At 39.3% G+C, this 23,304-nt stretch overlaps 3 protein-coding genes across 3 annotated transcripts; all 3 read left to right on the forward strand.

Moving 5' to 3' along the window:
- The first annotated feature begins 3,357 nt into the window (after positions 1–3,357).
- Positions 3,358–4,302, forward strand: LOC144325341 (olfactory receptor 13G1-like). The gene has a single exon (XM_077918239.1). The coding sequence runs from the start codon at positions 3,358–3,360 to the stop codon at positions 4,300–4,302; it is 945 nt and encodes a 314-aa protein (XP_077774365.1).
- Positions 4,303–10,559: 6,257 nt separating this feature from the next.
- Positions 10,560–11,504, forward strand: LOC144325342 (olfactory receptor 13A1-like). Its single transcript, XM_077918240.1, has one exon. The coding sequence runs from the start codon at positions 10,560–10,562 to the stop codon at positions 11,502–11,504; it is 945 nt and encodes a 314-aa protein (XP_077774366.1).
- A 6,446-nt stretch (positions 11,505–17,950) lies between these two features.
- Positions 17,951–20,241, forward strand: LOC144325343 (olfactory receptor 13G1-like). Its single transcript, XM_077918241.1, has 2 exons — positions 17,951–18,088; positions 19,282–20,241. Exons 1-2 carry the CDS (start codon positions 17,951–17,953, stop codon positions 20,239–20,241), a joined length of 1,098 nt encoding a protein of 365 aa, XP_077774367.1.
- Positions 20,242–23,304: the final 3,063 nt, after the last annotated feature.

Below are 23,304 nucleotides of genomic sequence, written 5' to 3' on the forward strand. Positions count from 1 at the left end.
CTGCTGCTGCCACCACCACCACCAGGGGGCTGCTTTCCTGTTTCTTCCTATCTAGCAGGAGGAGAAGGAGCCAGCTGTGCCACACTTGGCTCTGTGCTTTTCCTCCTCTGCCCCATGGGAGGGGGCACACCAAAAGGGCTTGGTCCTTAGGAGATGGTGCTCCTGTGGTAGAAAGCATGACTTGGGTATGACTTCACATGATTTGGGGCATGCAACGTCAAAAACAAGTCAATTTTGATGCCACTGAAGCTATTGTTCCCCATTTGGTAGAACTTCACCAAATTTGATATATACATGTCAGGGGTGCCAACTAGAATAAAATGGGGGGGGCAGCGGCAGGTAAGCCCTATCCTGCATAATTGATGACAAGACACAGCACACACACACACCATTTGGATGGCAATGCCCATCAAGTATTGGGGGACCTAGCCAGCCCCTTCAAATGTTTTATTGGGGGGGGGGGGTTGAAGGGAGCTTGGCCGCTAGGAGTTGGTTCATATGATACACATACAGCCCCCAAACTCACAAATTTATTTTAATTTCCAGCACCAGGAACTCCCTCCAGTAGTGAATAAGCCAGGCAGCCTGTTTTGTATAAAAATAATGCCACCAAAGTAGTTGCAGGTCCAGACATTATGCTCCCCAACCCCCAGATAAATAAAAAACGACTAAGTCTGGTTTGGATTGAAACAGGCCACAAATTTATTGAATTCTTCTGGTCCACCCACGGGAAATGATGCGTACGTCAACCCAGGCGTGGATTCCTAAAACTTACATGAAATAGGTGGACCCCTGCGAGGACTGTTGTCTGGGGGAGTACCATCAGCCTTGGCCCGACCTGGGCACACAGACATGACCACTCCTCTCAGATCCCTTTATCAGGATACCCCAGCGTTTGGAGGGGCAGGTGGAGACTACAGCCTCCCCTCCATCGAAGGCAAAGGATTATCACAATGCCCCAACCGCCAATCAAGCAAAACAGTCACTGCCAAACCACACACATCTGCATTCAAGCCCTGATACTTCCTTCAATATCTGCCAACCAAATATCATTTCCTGTAGAGAAAATGTGCATGCCATCAGGCCTAAACAGAGTCTCTTCTGAGAATGTAATACTGGGGTGCTGGATCACCCAGGCACTCGGTTGCAATATGCAGCACCTAACTGTGCGGCTAGCCCTTTTCCAAGCACAATTGATTCCCACTGGGTCTAGGTTGCACCACTGTTGTCTCTCAAGCATATCAGACCAGCCAAGGCATAAGCCAGACAGCCTGTTTTCTATAAAAATACAATCACCAAAGTCATCGTAGTAAAAACAAGAATAAGAGCAACAAGAATAAGAGCTCCCTTCCTCCATTCATTCATCAAAATGGGGACTAGATGAACCTGCCTTTGCCTAGGTATTTTAAAAATAAACCTGTAATAAGTCAATTTATAAATTAATGGTATGACCGTTGATAAGATCTTTGAAGGACAATATAAATTTCTAGATTTCTCTCTCTGCAGATGGAGAGAAAACCAATCACGTCTGCTGCTTCTCTACGTCAGAACTTTGGTGTCAGAGAGTGTAAAAAAGAGGTGTGCTGGGAGAGGCTGTTTATACACAGAGTCCAAAAGTTTTCGATTCTCCTGATCTGTCGTTGAAACTATAACAGTCCTAGAACTGGTGTAGCTTATTTCCATCCCAGAGACATATAACTCTCTAAAACAAGGACTAAGTGAGCCTGGGCTTTAGATGTGATGGTTTGACTAAATTTCATTTCCCCTTCCTCAGAGTATTATTATTGCTCTGTTAGTTACATCATGTTCATTTTGCCTCCCCCCACCCCGAATACTCTATAGTACCTTGGAATGCACTGGGGTTTAAATGTGTTAATGAACACCTATCAATTCAAATGGGGGATAGATATGGGACAAGAGATCCCACTAGATACTTTGTGGGTTTGAAAGCATATCTTGAAGCAAAACATCTACAAAGTAAAATTTAGATGACACTTAATTCCTCCTATAATTAATCTTATCTATAGGGATCAAGCAATGTATGGCAAAGGTTAAAAGCAAGAAGTGACAATATATTATTGCAGATATTACTGTTGTGCAGTTTGAAGTGAAAGCTGACTCCTTTTGGAAATGAAAACTGCCTCTTTTTGGAAATGAAGCATTGTCAACATTGAAATTTGAATTATAAGTGTATTTGAAAAATGGGCTAAATGTTGACATCAGTAGAATGAATAGAACAAATCCTCATCATCTTCCAGGTGCCTCAGAGTTCCTTCTCCCAGTGGCACCATCACTTCAATTAAAGTAAGATTTAAAGGTAGCAGATAGCTTTCCTCGAAAGCCTGTCTACAATGAGATCAAACCAGTTTTCATCAGACATCCAACTTATAGAAGGCAATTGGCTCCAAGTTATAAAATACCAGCAACGATACAAAAGAGCAAATAGGGATGAAGGTAAATCTTTCATGTTACTTAAGAGTTTCTTCATAATGTAAATTGGTTAATTATTAAAGGATAATAAATGACTTGTGTGTTGCCAAACCCCATTTAAAGGGTTTGTCATATGTGGCTTGACATAGTATTTCACATAGCATTTTGCAAGCAATGATTTTTCACACAATCACTTAAATCTCTGAACTCTAACTTCTTGCACAAAAAATGTCAACTCATTTTCAGATACTCACATATATCTATATTTAAGGGCTTTGAAACAGCCCAGTTGGATATGAATGAGAATATTTTAAAAGTGGATATTTCTGGCTGAGTTATGATGACTGCATGTACGTGTTTTTAAAAGAAGGACACAGAAGATTTGAATATAACTATTTTCTGATTAACCAACTCTTAGAGAAGAATTTGAATTATGGAAAACTTTCAAAAACTGGTGGAAAGATTTAGGCAGCCTATTCTTACTAATGTTGATATTTACCGAGGATGAATATAAAGATGAAATTGGGTTATTTAGGCCTTATTTATTTATTATTTATTTATTTCAAGGCTTGGCAGTCCATAAGATGCTATGGCTAATATTAATACAATTTAGGTTATAAAGATCAACTAACAAGTTATTTAGGCCATAGTAGATGCTGCTCTTTAATGAAAAGACAGCCAATTTAATAATGAATGAAAGTATATTGTTAGCCATGAGACTCAAAAGAAGTTATGATTTTTTGTGTGTGTGTGATCTCAAATGAAAGAACAATTGCTTTACAAATATTTGCCAGCTGAAGAAAGAAATTGCCAAATCTCTAGTGTGAGTGAGAGAGGGAGAAAGTGAATGGAAAAACTAAGTTTCTATCTGGATAACCAAGTTAACACAATTTGCCTGTCTAGGTCATCTGCATCAGAGATATTGACATGAAAAACCAGTCTACTGCTATGGAGTTTACACTGGTCAGCCTAAGCAGCTCCTTAGAACTACAGACTCTTCTCTTTTGGGTATTTACATTTATCTATGCTACTGCTTTGGCTGGAAACTTCCTGCTCATCTTCACCATATGCAGTTGCAGAAAACTCCACACACCCATGTATTTCCTACTCATCAACCTGTCCTTAGTGAATGTGTTTTCCATCTCAGTTACAACTCCTAAATTGCTCCAGACTCTTTGGACTCACACAAAGACCATTTCCTTTTATGGCTGCATCACACAGGTGTATCTATTCATATGGGCTTTAGGAACAGAGATTTTTCTTCTCTCATTTATGGCTTTTGACCGTTACGTTGCTATCTGCAATCCTTTGCAGTACACAGTCATTATGAGGAAGGAAGTGTGTTTTGGCATAGCAAGTGGTGTATGGGTTGCTGGAATGGGCAATTCTGCCATTCACACTGTACTTGTGCTGCAACTGTCCTTCTGCAACTCCAACATCATCAACCACTTCTTCTGTGATCTTCCTCCACTTCTAGAGCTCGCAAGCTCTGACACCAGCCTGAACGAGACTATGGCTTTGGTGGCAGATGTGATATTTGGGATTGGAAGTTGTGGGTTAACCTTAATATCCTATTTGTTTATCATGAGAGCTATCTTTAGGATTCGTTCCACTGAAGGGAAAAAGAAGGCTTTCTCTACATGTTCCTCACATCTCATTGTAGTCAGTTTTTACTTCTTCTCAATCATATACACATATATCCGGCCATCCTCTGACTACTCCCCCGACAAAGACAAATTTGTTTCTCTCCTTTATACAGTGGTACCCCCTGTTGTTAATCCCCTTATATATTCACTAAGAAACAAAGATTTTAAAGAAGCACTCAAGACATTTCGTGGAAGAAGCAGGCTGCTTCCAGTACTCCAAGAATGAACTCCATATCCTTTTAGAGCAGCATTCTTAAAAATATGTGAACTGAAAGAAAAGGTTGACAACAGGATATTGTTTATGTTTAGCTGACGTAAGATGTTTCAGATGACATATTTTGTACTTGAGAATCAAACATGGTGCTTAAATAACAAGCATATTTTAGGAAGCAATCTATTTTAGGAAACAACCTAAGTATAAGCTCCCCTGAACTCATTGGTATTACTGCTAAAAATACAAGTATAGAATGGCAGTATCCCAGTGTATAAACAGCTTCTTTAAAAAAAAAAAAAAGATACAGGGGGTTTCTGAGAGAGAGTATACATGTACATCAGTGCACACAATTGGGGAACATGCCTTTTGCACATACATAAGCCTTTCATGTGCCTTAGCCTTATTTAGAACTGCAGAACTCAAGCATGGAGGTCTTGGGTAGTTATTGCAGACACAATTCCAATCCACACATTGTGAAATGGTGTCCCATGGAATGTTTGAAATAGTCTACAGTGGTACCTTGGTTTACAACCATAATCCGTTCTGGAGGTCTGGTTGTAAACCAAAACAGGTTGTAACCCAAGGCATGCTTTCGCCAATGGGTTCTCCCCCCCAAAAAAATTGGTTGTAATCCAAAAAAATTGGTTGTAATCCCCAAAAAGGGACACACACTTCCAGGTTTGACGTTGTTGTAATCCAAAATGGTTGTAATCCGAAGTGGTTGCAAACCAAAGTGTCACTGTAATTCCTAATATTCTGCCTGTTTTTGTAACTTGGAACAGTGCATTATATTATCTAAAGTTCAATATATACAGATGATGTTGCTGGATCTCTTCAAATTGTCTAGTTAGCAATGAATATTAGGAGCACTTTGTGAGTTTGTGAGTTGTAAGACACACATAGTTGTAATTTTAAAAAAATAATAATGATGATGAAATGTACAATTGTGTATGGATTTAGGAGTAAAGACAAGAACCACTGTAATTTTCTGTAATTCAATAAAAATATTACTCTTAAAAATGGACGTATCAGCAGCCAGTTGAAAGTTAATTTTGAATTATATTTAGCCACTGAACCCAGCATGAATATACGTAACTTAAACATATTGTTCCTTAACCTGACAGTGACCTTGTTAAATGTGACAATTGAACTGAACTGAAATGATCTGAAATGATATTTGAACTGACTTGAAGTGGAACAAAAACCAAAGGAGTAATGGTTTATCCCAAACTGCTGAAATAGAGAGTATGAACTAGGGATGAAGGGGGAATTCTATTCAGTTTGCATGTAAAGCTGAATCTACCTAATCCAAACTTTCCTAAACAACATGCAACCCAAAACACAACCATAATATGGAGAAATATGCATATACTAGATAAAGAGTGCATAAAACGCATATGTTTCTGAACATAGCATACAAAATGTATTATATTAGAGAAAATTCTTTGCAAAAGAGAGAGAGAGTCTGTAATAGGAAAGAAATGCTTTCAAACATGTATAGTAGGAGTAATCCACAGTAAAAGGTTGACAATTTTACATAAGAACTTTTTTAAAGACAAATGTGTAGAGCTGATTTTAGGTTTGGAAAAATGGGAAACCCAAAACTACAGAGTAATCCTTTCATATTAGACATGGGTGTGTGGCAAGGGCAGGAGCTGTGGGGACAGAAAAGAACAAACAACAACAACAACAAGGTTTAACTTGCTCTTTCAACTATTGGTATAACACAGAAATCAGTGTCATGCCCTCCAGGTTTTGTTAGGATGCGGGTGGCTCTGTGGTAAACCACTGAGCCTCTTGGGCTTGCCGATCAGAAGGTCGGTGGTTCGAATCCCTGCAACAGAGTAAGCTCCTGTTGCTCTGTCCCAGCTCCTGCCAATGTAGCAGTTCGAAAGCACACCCGTGCAAATAGATAAATAGGTACTGCTGTGGCAGGAAGGTAAACAGTGTTTCCGTGCGCCCTGGTTTCTGTCACAGTGTTCCGTTGTGCCAGAAGTGGTTTAATCCTGCTCGCCACATGCCCCAGAAAGCTGTCTGTGGACACACACTGGCTACCTCGGCATGGAAGCGAGATGAGCGCCACAACACCATCATCGCCTTTGACTGGATTTAACCCTCCAGGGGTCCTTTACCTTTTACCTTTACCTTTTAACACAGAAATCAGTGTCATGCCCTCCAGGTTTTGTTGGAGTCCAATTCCCAGTTATGATAGCCAATGGTAACAGAATATGAAGGGCAGAACATGGGCTGTTCCAGTTTTAACAACAAATTGTCAGGAATGAGCTAGCTCCGAGTGAATGTTTGCAGCCAACAGCAGAAAGCAGCCAGGAACAGAGAGACTAAGATGTTAGTCAGGCAGGGAAGAGCCAGGGAGTTGCAGACTTCATCTCTTCCTGACCGTGACAGGCTGGCTGATAAGGCAGTGCAGTGGTACCTCGGGTTAAGAACTTAATTCGTTCTGGAGGTCCGTTCTTAACCTGAAACTGTTCTTAACCTGAGGTACCACTTTAGCTTATGGGACCTCCTGCTGCCGCCACACAATTTGTGTTCTCATCCTGAAGCAAAGTTCTTAACCCGAGGTACTATTTCTGGGTTAGCGGAGTCTGTAACCTGAAGCGTCTGTAACCTGAAGTGTCTGTAACCTAAGGTACCACTGTAGCTGAGAGCAGGCTAGAACACAGGCCAAAGCTCACAGGAAGCACAAAACAGCGCAAAAAAACTCAGAGACAGCCTCTCTGAAAAGGAAGAGGTTGGAGCTGATCCAATAAGTCCACACAGTCAGTGAATGGGAGGGCTGCTAGACAAGAAGCAAAACAAGAGATGTAAGGTACGAAAGTTCAATATATTCTGTAGACACTGGAAGGAGTCTTCAGAAGAGTCATCTTGAGTAATGATTCTGGAAGCTTTGTTAGAGCCATCTGGAGCTGTTTGTTTTGCAATAAAGTCTCCTTTTTAAATTATCTACACTTACTGTGTTAGCAAGCTGGAAACCTGGACTCCTAACACAAATGAATTTTGTTTTCCTTCAACCAAAGAGCTGCAGTGTTTCAGGTGTTTACAATACTAGCTAGATGACTGCAATTGCTCTTCCCTGTTCCTGGTTCTTGTATTCGTTTATCTTGAAAATAAAAATGTTTAGGGGTACACAAAATAATATGCACAAAATATAATGCTGCAACTGCAAAACAGCATACAAATTAATTCACCAAAATACTTTCCTTGACATGCACATATTTTAAATATAGTTGTTTATTTCATTCATATATTACATGTGTATATATATTATGTCACCTTTACCTTATAATATTTCCAGGCAAAGACTTTTTGGTAGTGTTCATAGAAAAACCCAATTATATTAGGGTTGCATCATCTCACAAAAACAATAACTTTATTTGTAGAAATAGTAGTGGCATGATTCACCCAAGGTTAAGCACACTCATATTAATTTAAATTCAGTGGGAATGTGAATTTCGCCTCAGGTTTCTAAAAGTTGAATGATAGGAAGTGAATTTGACAAGTGTGCTAAACATGGAAATGATGCAAATGTACATGTGCAATTATTTTGGCAACAGAATTAATCATCATCTCCCGGATGATACCTCAAATGTCTTTCTCCCAGTGGCACCATCTCATCACTTAAAAAAATATTTAGCGCTGGTTACTAGCTTTGTCTGGATAGTATGCCTACGATGATATCAAACTGGTTATTATCAGACATCAGGTTGATAGGAGGATATTGGCTCTACATTATAAGAAGGGGAAATAAATGAACAAATGAATAATAGGAACAAACAAGCAAATGCAAAAACATATGAAGGTAAATATTTGATTTCATCTAACTATTTCCTCTGAACCTAAATCGGCTGCATAAAATCAGGAGCATGAAAAACCCCTGGTACATGCGCCTGCTCCAAAAGGTTTCAGCTAGAGTCAAAGAATATATGTACAAAGTAGTGCTCCAATGATATTATTCATTGGTCAAGTTTGGAAAGATAAACTGAAAGCTGTTTATTAAGTTCTGGATGGTATGTTGCAGGCTGGGCATATATTATTCACATGTGGGGGTCTTGCCCAATAATGGCAGCAGTTTGGACTCCCATTTTCCAAAAATTCTCAGCAATTGTACTACAGATTATCCCTCCCTCCAGAACTAACATTGGCACTGCTGTTGATTTCTCTAATGGAAATGAAGCCATTGATTTACAAAGAGCTCATTCTCGTTCTAATGCCAGCTGCTATGTTAGAAATCTCCCATAATTGGTCCTCTCATTCTCTTCTAACATTAGAACGTTGGTGGAATAAAGTGTGACTCTTTGGTGAGAGGGAGCATTAACCGCATCATCAGTGACTGTGCAGGAAAATATCTGGAGCTTATTAGTTCAAAGGAAACATGGTGGCCACTTTTGGTGACCAGTAATAGGCCAATTTGACCTTCAGATGTGCAATTCTGATTCTGAAGACATTCAGTTCAAGCATAGGATCACCCATGATGCTAGGTTTACCTGATAACATGTTTTCAGGCATTCTGTGCTCCTCTCTAATAATTACATCGTATTACCAAGAAGTTGCAGCCCTACTGTAGTTTTCTTGTTTCTATTCTCTATTGTTAGTGTTTTGTCTTTTTTAATGTAATTCTTCAGCTAATTTTGGGTGGGGAAGAAATAAATACACAATAAATACATATAAATAAGAAACTGTTGTGCTTTGATAAACCCCTTTCAAACCACTTTTTAAGGGGTTGTAAAATGAGGCTTTATATAGTATTATATTTTGATATGTATTTCATGTGCAGTGTCATGGAATGTGCCACCAAGATTGTCTGCTGGGTAATGTAACACTGAGGCTGAAAGAAATTTCATTAAGAGTAGAAATATGATTGTGAGTATGTCAGTCTCTGCTCAGGTACTGGTGGTTAAAAACTGTATTTGAAAGGAGAGATGGGGGAGCACCCTTCTTTAAAAGAGTGGCAAAGTAAATTACAGCACAGTAAATTATTAATACATAAAATAAGATATAAGCTTATTCTATGAATGAATATGCCTCACCCCCAAAAAATGATTGGAACAGCAGGGCAAGTTTAACAAGAACAGAAATAATAAGAGTTGATATTTGAATGATAGAAATGAGGTGTTAGAAGTTGTATAACTGGATTTAATTAAACCACAATTGGATTATATCAATTCAAATTAAATGATGAAGAATAATAAATACATGATTTTTTGTCAATAAGGAATAAAATATCAAACAATAATCAAACACAAATCATCAAATAGTCATTTAAATTTGATGATTTGTGTTTGATTATTGTTTGATTAAAGTATGAAGTATAAAGTATCTCTCTTATTGAATGCATTTTTGTGTTGTTTATTTCACTAGTAAAACTTCCTTTTTAGTATAATTTTTAAAAATGCAACATCTCACAAAACTGGTTTAACCAGATATCATGGTGAAATTAGTATATCCTTTATGAACAAAGATCCATGATATCACCCTAAACAGCACAATCTGATGGAAGTTTTCTTGGATGAAAGCCTCACTATGTTCATTGGGCCTTGCTCCCTACAGAGCTGATGGGCACAAACAATTGTGCATGGTGAATTAGCCCTTGTCAGACTTTGCATCTGTATCTGCAATCACAGGATCCTCCACCTGACTACATCCCCCTGAGTGGACTGATACATCTACCTATACAAATCCTGCAGCATTGCAGCAATACATTTCCACTCAGATATAGTTAATTAACCAGCTTAAGTATGAACAAAATGGCCACAGAGACCTTTTAAAAAGGAGGGAATAATCAGCATGTCTCAACAAATGTTGACAATTAACAAAAACTGATATAAACGAGGGTAAGCATTGTGTCATTTACTGAAACTACTTGGTGGTTCTCATCCTCACTAGGTAATACAAATGTCAGCAATTACTGCTAGCAGTGTTCTTTTTGAAAATTCCTGCATTTTCCTAAGCAGTGGCCATCTTTTGTGTGTGTGTTTTGGGGTTGCAGTGGGAAGTATTGTTTTAGTAATGTTCAATGTCAATGAGACTATTTTCTGAGTATAGTGCAAGGGATAACTTCAGAGTCCACATTTTCTATGATGACAGACTAGCTTGCCACAATCTTAAAAATGACTAGTGAAGTCAAATAAGGGCCAATTTTCTCCTTTTGGCACAAAAAGAGAGAAAGAAGGATGGTGTATGTATAAATTTGGATCATTAATTCTACTTAATATAATTTATCTGTTTAGGACACCAGTGCCACAGTTCTTGAAATGAAGAACCAGTCGGTTACTATGGAATTTATATTGGTTGGTCTGATCAGCTCCTCAGAACTCCAGACTTTTCTCTTTGGGTTATTCACATTCATATATGTTATTGCTTTAGGCAGTAATTTCCTCCTAATCTTTACCATATGCTCTTGCCGAAAACTCCACTCTCCCATGTATTTCCTGCTTGTTAACCTGTCCTTAGTGAATGTGTTTTCCATCTCTGTTACAATTCCTAAATTGCTTCAGACTCTTTGGACCCATGCAAACAGCATCTCCTTTTATGGTTGCATCACACAGGTGTATCTATTCTTATGGGCTTTGGGTACAGAGCTTTTCCTTCTGTCATTTATGGCTTTTGACCGCTATGCTGCTATCTGCCATCCCTTGCAGTACACAGTCATTATGAAGAAGGAAGTATGTGTTGGAATAGCAAGTGGAGTGTGGGTTGCTGGAATGGTCAACTCTGCTGTTCACGTTGGACTCATGCTGAAACTCTCCTTTTGCAGCTCTAACATCATCAACCATTTCTTCTGTGATGTTCCTCCACTTTTAAAGCTCTCCTGCTCTGACACTAGTCTGAATGAGACTATGGCTTTTGTGGCAGATGTGATTTTTGGGATTTGTAGCTGTGGGTTGACTCTAACATCATACTCATTTATCATAAGAAGTATCCTCAGAATTCGTTCCACTGAAGGGAAGAAAAAGGCTTTTTCTACATGCTCCTCACATCTCATTGTAGTCATTTTTTACTTCTCCTCAGTCATCTACGCATATATCAGGCCCACCTCTGACTCCTCTCTAGACCAAGACAAATTTGTTTCTCTCCTTTATACAGTGGTAACTCCAGTTGTTAATCCAATCATATACTCACTGAGAAACAAAGATTTCAAAGATGCATTCAAAACAATTACTGCAAGAGGAAGGCTGTTTCAAATTTCTCAAGGTTGATTGATGTACATACATTTATTATAAAGACTACTGGAACACTGGAAACAGTAAACTGTTTGATTTCTTTATGCATAGTCAAATATGCTCCAGTTCTTCAGAACACGATTGCGGAAGTTTCATGATTCTCTCTCTAATAGATAATAGATTTCATTAAAAATACATAAAAGTTAACACCAAAATCATCCTTTTCACCACTAGGATGGTTTTTGAAGAGGAAACTCTGTGATTTCATAGATAGAGGAGTCCTTCACAAGTGCATTAACAGGCAATGATATTATTGTAGGAATTGGTTTCTCCTCAATGTCATAGCTAAAAGCCTGCATCTATATTTACCGTGTTCCTTCTCAAGTAGGGGTCCTTTGAATGCTCTCAGACACCAACCTGCTATATTTTGTTCATCATTCTTTATTGTCATCTAAACTTATTTCTCACCATATTGGAGAATAATCTTTCTTTTTCGCAAACAGAAGATTATAGAGAAGCCAGAGCGAGTCAAATATTAAAGCTAAACATGTTTTCCCGCATCTTTCCCACCACTGTTTCCAAGCCCATATGCCCTTCCTTATTCACACATTATGGAGAAACAGAGTTGAGTGTCACCAACATACGGACAGTATGATAGTATTTTGAAACACACCACTAAACTGCTGCTTTAGGAGGCCTCGTATCAATGTTAAATAGCACTGGAGATAAAAATGGTGCCCTGTTGGGGCAGACAAGATGAACATCAAAGCCTTGCAAAAGGTGCCCCCCTCACCACATTAAGCGAAAGTGGGGGTGTTCTGGCATGTGGCATTGCCACTTGTCTTCCCTGCTGCTTGATTAGGTAATAGTGATGAGGTGGGATGCAGCAATAGGAATAGGCCGGGCAAGAGGTGGCTCATGGTGGATTGCCTGATCAGGAGAGGAAGGAAGCCCGACTATTTGATCAGTTTCCTCCCCAAATTGTCCCCTCTTATTTTAGTAGTAGAAGCTTTGCTAGTTGCTTGTTTCAGTGTTGAGTAGTAGTTCTGCAGGAAGGCCCTCATTGCTTTTGAGACTCCTCTCCACCACCTCTTTCCTACTGTTATGCATGGAAGAAGAAGAAGAAGAAGAAGAAGAAGAAGAAGAAGAAGAAGAAGAAGAAGAAGAAGAGGAGGAGGAGGAGGAGGAGGAGGAGGAGTTGGAGTTTGGATTTGATATCCTGCTTTATCACTCCCCGAAGGAGTCTCAAAGCGGCTAACATTCTCCTTTCCCTTCCTCCCCCACAACAAACATTCTGTGAGGTGAGTGGGGCTGAGAGACTTCAGAGAAGTGTGACTAGCCCAAGCTCATCCAGCAGCTGCATGTGGAGGAGCAGGGAAGCGAACCCAGTTCACCAGATTACGAGTCCACCGCTCCTAACCACCACACCACACTGGCTCAATGGAGTTAATGGGATTGGTTTAATTGGGCTTTCCAGGCTGGAAATATAAGATCTTTTGGGGAAATAAGGGCACTCTGTGGGAATCTTACATTGTTTTGTCCTTCAGGACCCTGGAGGGCCTTTTAAGCTTGGCATGCACACCACGGTAAAAGCTGAACCCATAAGTCCATGATGCACTTAACAGGTTCAGGTTGGAGAAAGGATTCATTCCAGTCTTTTGTGATGAGGCTAATGATGGTAATTGCACTCTAGACCCAGAGAATGGAGGGAGTTATCCCTTGTGTTTTAGGGAAATTTATTTCAATTGGTTGTTTTTGCATATCTTCTTTACTGTTTTATTTTGAATAAATATGACCAATTTTCACCATAGTCTGGCTAATGAGTCTTTTTCCAGGGTGTGATGGCAAAGGAAAAAATGCCAAAAGCTTTAAAAAGCATATTTCAGTATATGCATATATTTCATACATTGAGATTTGTGTGCTTATGAACAATAATACATTAGCTATATATGATGTTTCTGGGTTTTCTTTACCGGTAATTCTTCAACTAACATATAAGTAAAACAATACAACAGAGAGAAGTGGAGGTGTATCACAATTCCTTCAGGCTCACATTTCCCTCTTATGCACATGCCTGAGGATCAGGGCCTTTGGAGGATCTGCAGAGCTTTTAGTTCAGTGGACTCCACCTGCCAGCACCATAGCTGTCAACTTGCAAGGAATCCTATTTGGAAGAAGGTCATTTCCCTTAAAAAAAGGAAAACGTTGACAGTTATGGCCAGCACCCTGTCCCTGAAAAACTCGCTTTCTGCCTGCCACTGCCAGTGGAGACATTTCCAGCAAGAACATTTTGCCATCTTGGGTCCCCACTGATATTGTTCAGTGCAGGCAGGCACCAGTGCAGAATCATAACTTGAGTTGATTGGAAGTAAAGGTGGTGCAGAAATGTAATAAACAAACAAACAATTTAACTTCTATACCACTCTATATTCTTAAAAAAAAAAAAAAACACCTCAAAGCGGTTTACAGCATATTAAATCAATAAAACAACAGGTAGGTAATGTTCCTCCAGCTTCATGAGGAGCCTCATACTAGGGCTGGTGAGTATGGGCCTCGCCCCCCAGGCCAGGTGGAAAGGGTCTTGTAGGGAGCTTCCTTCACACTCATAGCTCTGCGATGTTCCTCTGGCCTCATGAGGAGTCTCTTCCATAGGGCTGCTGAGTCTGGGCCCTGCTGGAGCAGACAAGATGAGCATCCAAGCCTTGGATTACATGCCCCCCCTCTCACCAAGTTCAGCAAAAGTGGGACTGTTCTGGCATGTGGCATTGCCACTTGTCTTCCCTCCTCCTTGATGAGGTAATAGTGATGGGCTGGGATGTAGCAACAGGCCGGGCAGGAGGTGGCTCCTGGTGGATTACACAACCAGGAGAAGAAGAAATAGTTGCTTCTGCCATTCACCCTTTACTTCTGCTACATCTGTCCTACTGCAATTCTAACACCATCAATCATTTTTTTCTGTGAATTTTAAAGCTGTCATGCTCCAACATTAGCCTGAATGAAATTGTGGCTATTTTTGTTTGTTTGGTTTTCCCCCAAGTGAAATTACAACAAAAATTACAAACATAAAATCCAAAAAAGGGAAAAAATGAAACAAAAAGAACAAAAAACAAACCTACAAAAACCCCATACCATCTTTATGTACAAACTTTATATACATATACACATACACATTGACTTCCTTCCTGTTTCGAGACCTCATAATTTTTAATCTTTCTGAATTGTTGTGTCTAATGTAAATTATGTCTATCTTTATACCTTTTGCACAATTTTTTTCAATTTCTTTCACCCTACAAAGCTTCATTCATTACATACCGATATACAGTGGTACCTTGGGTTACAGACGCTTCAGGTTACAGACGCTTCAGGTTACAGACTCTACTAACCCAGAAATAGTACCTTGGATTAAGAACTTTGCTTCAGGATGAGAACAGAAATCGTGCTCCGGTGGCATGGCAGCAGCGGGAGGCCCCATTAGCTAAAGTGGTACCTCAGGTTAAGAACAGTTTCAGTTAAGAATGGACCTCCAGAACGAATTAAGTTCTTAACCTAAGGTACCACTGTACTGACTCCAGAACAATGTTTTTTCATGTATTCTTTGACACAGTCCCATTCTTTTGCTAAATTTTGGTCTGATTGTCCCCTTCAGAATCCTGTAAATGCTGCCAAATTTATTTATTCACAAAGTTTAATTTGCCATTCTTTTGTTGATGGGATTTCCCCCCCTTTTCAGTTTTATTCCTTCTGGTGGTCCCTTGGGGCCAGGGGGTCTCCGCCTCAGGACACAAATAATAGTTAAAATATATTTGGCAGCAGTAAACTGCTGAATTTGTTAATGTGCACTAAAGTACACTTCATATGGTTAGGAATCAACTGTGGAACATAAAACTCAGACTTCCCTAATTCTGTACGCATACAACACAGCTTATCGTTCTGTGCAAGTGATGTTTAAAACCTTCACTGTGATCACTAGAAGGCAATGTATATGAGGCCACATGTTTGCTGGACGAGCATGTGGATTCTGACATATATCTCCTAACAGATATTTCAAGTTCTTGGTAATGCAGGTTTAAATTATTTAATTGTGTCTATGTCTATATAAGCTGTTTTCTAATTTACTGATTAACCTGTCTTCCATCTATTAGTGATTGAATTTAACAATATGCACTCTATTGGCTCCAACTTTTGGATGATGAAGGTGTGAAGTAAGGAGCCCCCTTCCCCACAGACATGGCAAACATTTATGCTCAATGAGATGGAGGGCTAAGAAGGAGAGTAGTGTGGGTTATATGCTCAACTCTAAATAATGCATGAAAGGGGTTAAGACCTTAAATTAAGCTGTCTGGCCAGGCTTAGCTAGGTCACACACTGTGGCGTTTGCCTCCTAGGTGGGTCATAAGGAAAGGGTTAAATGAGTGTGATGTGATTGGCCAGTGGGAGCCCAAGGGGAGGAGTTAGAGTTAGAGTTGGAGTGGTTGAAAAGTCAGTTGAGAGTTGGGAGTTGGAGAAGGAAGAGGGAGGATAAGTCTGTGGGTTGGTCGAGTTGTGTTGTGAGAGAGTGAGAGAAACTGTTAGGTGGAGTCAGATGGATAGTTGGGATAATCAGTTTGAAGTTGTTAGGAACATGTAGGTCAGTAAAGAAACTAAGATTAAGAAACTGCCAAGAAAAATTAACTGAAACCTTAAACTTGTTCATGCTTATAAAAATAAACTTGATTAATTGTTAATGTTAACAACTGTCTGGACTCCGTGTGTACCCGAGAGAAACGGGTTGGTGGCAGTGAGGAGGCAATCACAGTGGTGGCACAGGGATCAATAGACCGTCAAATGTCCGGGGACCCTGTGTGATCGCCACACCCCCCCTCACCAAAGTGTCACCAAATTCTTTGTTCTCTCTCTTCTACCATCTGAACCCTAGCAGCGAGGAGATCTAAGCTGAGTACTGCAAGCTTAAACCCTATGGCCAAAGCAAGGCACCTTTGTGTTCCTATACAAGTACAATGGTACCTTGGTTTACGAACTTAATCCATTCCGGAAGTCTGTTCTTAAACCAAGGTGTTCTTAAACCAAGGCATGCTTTCCCATAGCAGCAAGAGACTCAATTTACAAATGGAACACACTCAACAGGAAGCAGAACATGTTCTGCTTCCAAGGCAAAGTTCAGAAACCAAAACACCTATTTCCGGGTTTTGCAGCGTTCTTGATCCAAGTTGTTCATAAACTAAGCTGTTCTTAAACCAAGGTACCACTGTAGTTTAGAAACACTGCCCATTTTAGGGCCTAAGTTATACTGCCTGTCTTGTAGCTGTATGGAAAAACGCATGAATCTGACCTTTGAAGAGTTTGTAAGTAAACTATTTTTAACTTACCAAACATGTGGTCTTTTCCTGTGCTAATAGAAGTAGGGAACTTTTGAATCAACTTAGAAGGGGATGTTTCAATGGTCTAGCAGACTATATTTCCACATTTTACTTTGCAACATATTTTGTAATTTTAAATCTTTGTTGTGGCTCTCCTACAGAGTACTTCCCAAAACCTGGATCTAGGCATCCAGGGAATTCTTTTTATTTTACCTAAAGTAATTTCCCTTTTTAACCAAATTACTAAAAACCAACATTTAGTGCACTCATATCTGCTGTGCTTTCTCAATATGTAGCTTTTACATTTGAATGGAACACCTCCCTATGGCTATGGTATAATGTTATTCTTTCTTTTAAGACACAAACAATTTACACAGCATCTTTCTTTCTTTCTTTCTTTCTTTCTTTCTTTCTTTCTTTCTTTCTTTCTTTCTTTCTTTCACTGCTCTTCATCTGAGATCTCAGGATGGTTCACAGCCTAAAGATACAGAATAAAAAACAAAAACAATCCCCCTTCTCACAAATACATTTAAAGGACACAGAATGTTGATCAGCAAGACACCTGGTTGAAGAGGAACATTTTCACCTGTTTCCTAAAGATGTATATATAATGAGGGTGCGGGGAGAGAATTCTACAGGGTAAGACCCACAGCAGAAAAGGCCCATTTTCATCTTTCCACCCTCTGGACCTCTCATGGGGGACACACACAAAGGACGGCGTCAGATGATGATTTCAGGGTCCAGGTCAGTTCATATCAGGAGAGGTGGTCCTTGAGGTATTGCTGTCCTGAGCTGTTTATGGCTATATAGGTCAAAATCAGCACTTTGAATCGGGCCTGGAAACTAATTGGCAGCCAGTGCAGTCAGGTCAGGTTTGGTGTAATATACTCAAACTGTCTTGCCCCAGTGACCAACCTGGCCACCAAATTCTGTACCAGCTGAAGTTTCTGAACCATCTTCAGAGTTCCTAACCTAGAGGTTACAAGAGCATAGATGAAGTTAGGCTATCCCTGCCCAGATAGGGACACAGCTGTCGTTATGGTTCTCATGAAATCTCAAATGTCTTTTGTTTTTCCCAATGGCATCCACACCCTATTTAAGGAAGTATGTGGAGCCCAATTATACATGGTTATGCTTTTGTCAGATGAGCATCAAGGTAATACAATATTGGCTTGCCTAGAAATACATCCAAAGGATATCAGTAAATCTTTCCAGCCAGCAAATATAGTGAACATGAACACTGATGCATTTCAGGAGAAGACTGTGAAACTTTTCTTCAGAAAAAACTAGAATTGAGGTGAGGGTTTGGTCTTTCCTTCTTTGTTTTAGATAGGTTTTGGTTAATTTGGTTGGATTATTTTGATAGCAAATTCTATAGTTATAATGTAATGAATACAACCTGTTCCCCATCTTTCTTATCTCAAGTCTTCTTGGGTGTGTTGGCAAAACAGGCAATGTAATCATTAACCAAAAATCAGACCAGAAAAGGGTAAAGTTGTAACTAAGGATGGGGGCACCTGTCAGTTGCAGTTTCTTGTCCCTCTAGTCTTAAATTGAGTTCTCCACATTTCTACATCAGTTTGCTTAAAACAACAAAACAACTCCTAATGAAAATTTATCATGTATGTGAGAATTTCTCGAAATATACATTATTCTACACAATTCCCCAAATATATGTATTTTGTAAACATTTTCCCTTCAAGTAGGGATATTTTTTGTATATTTTCACAAATATATGCATTTGTATGTACACTATATCCCAGTGTATGGATTTTTGTACACATCACTTGGATGCAGAATTTCATTGCAAAATCTGGAAAGTGTAGATTTTGAAGAATGGCTGTGTTTGGTTTGTTGTTTCAGGTTTGTTGCAAATTTAAAGGCCAACCTTTAAATATGAACTGAATTGAATTTCTTCCAAATCCTAGTTCCAATTTAATTTTTTTTCACAACAACATATATACAATAACTGCTCACAAGTAGCCAGAAATCACATTAGGACCAGCTGTTTAAAGGTTTTTTTAAAAAAAGGGAATTGCAAATGACACTGGGCCTATTTAAGCTGTCTTGTGTGAGCTTCAGTTGCTCTTTAGATCCTAGTTTAAATATACAATTCTGCGTATAATAAAACTGCACTATTGTACATACTTAACTTAGATTAAGTCCTATTGAATTTAGTGGGTTTGTTTCTGAGCAGATGTGCATAGGATTGCACTGTAAGTTCCACTGTGTAGACATCTTGCCTGTGAACAGTATTTGCTGCCTAGCATTATTTTAAAACTTAGCAAGTAGCCTGTTACTCTTTTTTTTTTATTGCCCTTTACTTAAATGCGAACCATAATTTTCTTCATATGCTATTATTAATAAATCCAACGTGTGGAAAGTTTCCTTTTCTGAATTAGGCATCTCTCCTATCAACTGGTATGGTCTCTACATAGAGTGATTTATTTGTCTAGGTCTGCAGAGTCACAGTGTTGGAAATGAAGAACCATTCTACCATTACAGAGTTCATCCTGGAGGGTCTTTCCAGCTCCCCTGAACATCAGATATTTATATTTTGGGCATTCACCTTCATCTATACAGCAGCATTGGTAGGCAATGTCCTCATCATCCTTGCCATCTGCACGTGTAGCAAACTCCACACGCCAATGTATTTTCTTCTCATCAATTTGTCTATAATAAATGTGTGTTCTATTTCTGTTACAGTTCCCAAAATGCTGCAAACTATTTTTGCACCAAGAAAGACAATTGCACTTCCCGGTTGCATTACACAGGTCTTTCTCTTCACCTTGGCTCTAGGGACTGAGCTCCTGCTCCTTGCATTCATGGCTTTTGACCGCTATGCTGCTATCTGCCATCCTTTCCAGTACTCAAGCATCATGAGGACTGAGTTTTGCATTGGGGCAATGGCTGGACTGTGGCTGATAGGCTTGGTAAATTCTGCAGTACACACAGGACTGGTAGCACAGCTTTCCTTCTGTAACTCCAACATCATCAACCATTTCTTCTGTGAGCTACCACCTATGTTCAAGATCTCTTGCTCAGACACAAGTCTGAATGAAATGATGGTTTTTGCAGCTTCTGTGCTAATTGCAATAGGTAGTTGTGCCTTAACATTAACATCGTATGGATTTATCCTAAGAACCATAGTCAAAATCCGCTCAACAGAAGGGAAGAAGAAAGCCTTCTCTACATGTTCTTCCCATCTCTTAGTTGTAAGCTTTTACTATTCCACAATTATCTACACTTTCCTTCGGCCTGCCTCAGCCTACTCCTTAGAAGAAGACAAGGTTATTGCTATCCTTTACTCAGTAGTAACTCCAGTCCTCAATCCACTCATATACTCTCTGAGAAATACTGATGTTAAAGAAGCTCTTGCAAAGCTAGTAGGCAGAAGGCTCTTCCAGAGAGAGTAGTTTTCTTCTAATAAATGTCTCGGTGGTTCAAGTGATCGCACAATGTAGGATGTGACTGAATCATTGCATAGATTAACATTACCTTCCTATTAACAAGATAAATCTACAGACTCAAAACACAGGCCTGGTTCACACTTAATGCTAAGCCATGGTTTCAACCTGGCCTGGTGGCTTAAGCATCATTGATTAAGCATGAAGAAACCACACTATGAAGCCTGTTGTTGGTCTATAAACCTTGATTAATAATAACCATAGCTTAGCATCATGTGTATTAATTAATTAATTAATTAATTAATTAATTAATTAACTATACCGTTCTTCATCTGAGGATCATGGGGCAATATTTTTGTATAAAAATGCAAAAAATGCATACCATCATAACAAAGAAAAACAACACCCACAGCCCAGCTTTAAAGGCCATTGATTGTTTAATTAGCCAAAGGCCTGGGAGAAGGGGAGAGCAGGGAGCTACCACAGAAAATGCCCATTCTCATGTTGCCACCCTTTGATCCTCTCGTGGAGGAGGCACACAATCTGTGAATTGCCTGTTAGAACTGAATGACAGAAATATAATTTGTCAGACTTTTGCATTTGGTACATGAGCTTTGATGATTTATTTGACCCAGTTGATTATTTGAAGGGTTATTTGTTTTTAGGGAAGACAACAAATACAAAAAAATGTAGAGCTGAAGAGAGAAAAGAATGTTATTCAAAACTAGATACCATTAAAATATGCACTGCGTGTCAAACCTTGGTTTTATTGTATTGTATGAACTGTGAAATCAAATAAGAGATGGGAAAGTGGAGAGACATTTTAATCCTATGTAGGCTGCCTGCATATAATTATGCAATCAAACACTGGCAAACCCAGGCCTATCTTGCTTCAACAAGGTTGGTTTACTATCTGTATCCAGTCTTAGCCCTTTTGCCTGAAGACAACAAAAGCTATAATATGGTGCATCAGTGAAATAGTTGTGCAGATGTACAAATGAACATGGTGGCATCAGAGGTGTAGGAAGGTCAGGTGGTACCCGGTGCGAAAAATTTCTTGTCAACCCCCCCATTGAATTTTATTTATTTATTTATTTTGCCTGCAAAAATGGTTTTACGTTATTTCATAGTTTCTTACAAAGGAATGTGGATTCAGGGCCTCTGATAACAAGTAGGCGACTATGGACAGATACTTAAATCTACAGGATGGATTGTGTTTTGGCTTGTGTTATTTTATTTATATTTAGTGTTTATTTATTTAATAAACTTTATTTTTAAATGCCTGCAAAGTAGTTTACCAAAACAAAAGAAACACCACAGCAGTAATTTTTTTTAAAAAAAAACCACAATCCTACTTTAAAACATACAAAAGCTAAAATATTAAGATTAAAATTACTTCAACTTCCTAAGCATCTAGGTATGCTTGCCTAAAGAAGAATGCTTTTAGCAGGTGCCCGAAAAGAGTCTAGCAAAGGCACGTGCTTTGTTGCAATAGGCCGGGAGTTCCAAAGTGCAGGTGCTGTCACAGTAAACAATGCAGTACAGATATTATGTGGAACCTGTAGTAGTGCTTGAAACTACTGAAAGGGAGGTTTTATTTACTGTGATTTCACCATGCTCTGTAATATCTGAAAAGGAAAACATTTATTTAAAAAACAGGACTGCACAGCAGCAACCTAGTCTCATCATGATCAGTGGGACTTATTCCTGAGCCGACGGTGCATAAGATGGGCTGCAATCCTATGCACCCCTTGCATCCAACTTGTACCTAAAACTCTGCACAAGCCTGCACCAGAGAACTGTGGAGTTGGAAGGGACCCCTGAGGGTCATCTAGCCAAACCCCTGTGACAATGCAGGAATCTCAACTAGACCATCCCTGACCAATGGCCACCCGTCTTATGTTTTTCCCCTCAGCCAGGACACACAACAACGGAGACTGGAGGTGGGGGGAAAGATAAATTTTGACAATGGGGCAGATTTGTCAGGCATGCGCAGGAACAGCTTGAAGACTTTACACAGAGAGGAACCCGACATGGGTTTCCCCGCATATAACGTAACAGGCAGGGAGCCAGCTCAGATAGAGAGAAAGACATTGGGGGAGGGAGGACAAAAGAGTACCAAAGTCCGCCCATTTTATCCTCTTTGGGATGGTGGCGCTAGGGCTCTGGAACCACCCTCCCCAAAATATTTACTTGTCTTCAATGTATTGTTATCACTGTTATTCTATAGTACAGATCCTTTTTAAATTAAACACTTTCTCTAAAATTAAAATGGCAGAAGTAATCAGTAGCATAGATATCAAAAGAAAGGCATGAGAATAGTCCCTAATAGGTACAAGGGAGACACAGATACACAAGCACACAGAAGTAAATAATCCAGCCTTGGAGAGAGGGGTGAAAATGTACAGTTTGCTGTACTTAGCCTCGAGATGGGAGACTGAAAGGGCTTTAAAAATAAAAAACAAAAGTCTTGTGTCTAGGAATATTTTTCTGCAAAAGCATCAGACTGGTTGTCAAAAGTGTGAACTTCATTAATAGACCCTATTTAAAGGAATTGGTCACAGAATTGCTTTGCTGATTTTTCTCATCTTCTTTTAATTACACAACTGCTTTTTTGGGGGGGGGGTCCTAGCTTCATGCAGGGGAGACTGGCGGGGGTGGGGGATTTTATCATATGCATATGTATTTTTAGATTTATTCAATTGTCTAATAAAATAATGAAGAGTCACATGATGAATGATAGATGATTCAATTCTAAATGGAAATAAATTTTATTACACTTACTTCTCTAAGTAAACATGCTTAGATTGATATGTGCTCTCTTTCTTGTTTATTTAGTTGTTGTTGGAAATCTTTCAAATATATTTTCAAGGGGAGTGGGAACACCTTTGCTCCCTCGCTGCTTTTACAGCTTACAACACAAAACATTTGACAACAGGCTTGCTCCCTGAACACATTTCCTTTCCTCTCTCTCCCTGCCATGCCCTCCAACCCCCAAAACCAATCAGGTCCTTGACATAGATTCTGGTCTGTGTCTGGGATATTTTATGATATAAATTTATCTCAAATCAG

Source organism: Podarcis muralis, chromosome 13 (assembly GCF_964188315.1).
Source record: "Podarcis muralis chromosome 13, rPodMur119.hap1.1, whole genome shotgun sequence".
Classification (NCBI taxonomy): Eukaryota; Metazoa; Chordata; class Lepidosauria; order Squamata; family Lacertidae; genus Podarcis; species Podarcis muralis.